The sequence below is a fragment of the Chaetura pelagica genome, unplaced genomic scaffold (genome assembly GCF_000747805.2).
Source record: "Chaetura pelagica isolate M959 unplaced genomic scaffold, ChaPel_1.0 scaffold157, whole genome shotgun sequence".
In the NCBI taxonomy this organism is placed as follows: domain Eukaryota; kingdom Metazoa; phylum Chordata; class Aves; order Apodiformes; family Apodidae; genus Chaetura; species Chaetura pelagica.
Window position 1 is genome coordinate 44,504 of NW_009953794.1, and position 352 is coordinate 44,855.

Consider the following 352-nt stretch of genomic DNA (forward strand, 5'->3'; position numbering starts at 1 on the left):
CCCCTTCCTTCTTTGTACCCTTCTCCAGGAGCATCGAGTCACCCAACTTGGGCTTTGGGGTGGATCCTTTCCTGCCACATCTTCTGGAAGATGAACAAGGTCAACTTTCTGACCTGGAACCTGAGTTGGACTCTCAGAACTGGCAGCAGATGGTCAGTAAGGACCTGGTGGCCAACATGTCCCAGAAGGAGATCGACCGCCAAGAGGTGATCAACGGTGAGGAGCAACGAGGGCACCTGGAAGGGACATCAGGGACCAAGCCCTGGGGACCTCCTGGGCTCTTCTCCACCCTCCTGCCTTGCCCACAGAGCTCTTTGCCACTGAGGGGTCCCACCTCCGCATCCTCCGGGTC

At 58.0% G+C, this 352-nt stretch overlaps 1 protein-coding gene across 1 annotated transcript in view; it reads left to right on the forward strand.

Moving 5' to 3' along the window:
* LOC104391755 (rho guanine nucleotide exchange factor 11-like) overlaps positions 1–352 on the forward strand; it is a gene marked incomplete at both ends in the record, with an annotated part of 41,179 nt that overhangs the window by 37,584 nt on the left and 3,243 nt on the right. Inside the window, 2 exon segments of the mRNA XM_010001085.1 lie at positions 29–216; positions 309–351. Coding sequence (XP_009999387.1) covers positions 29–216; positions 309–351 — 231 coding nt within the window.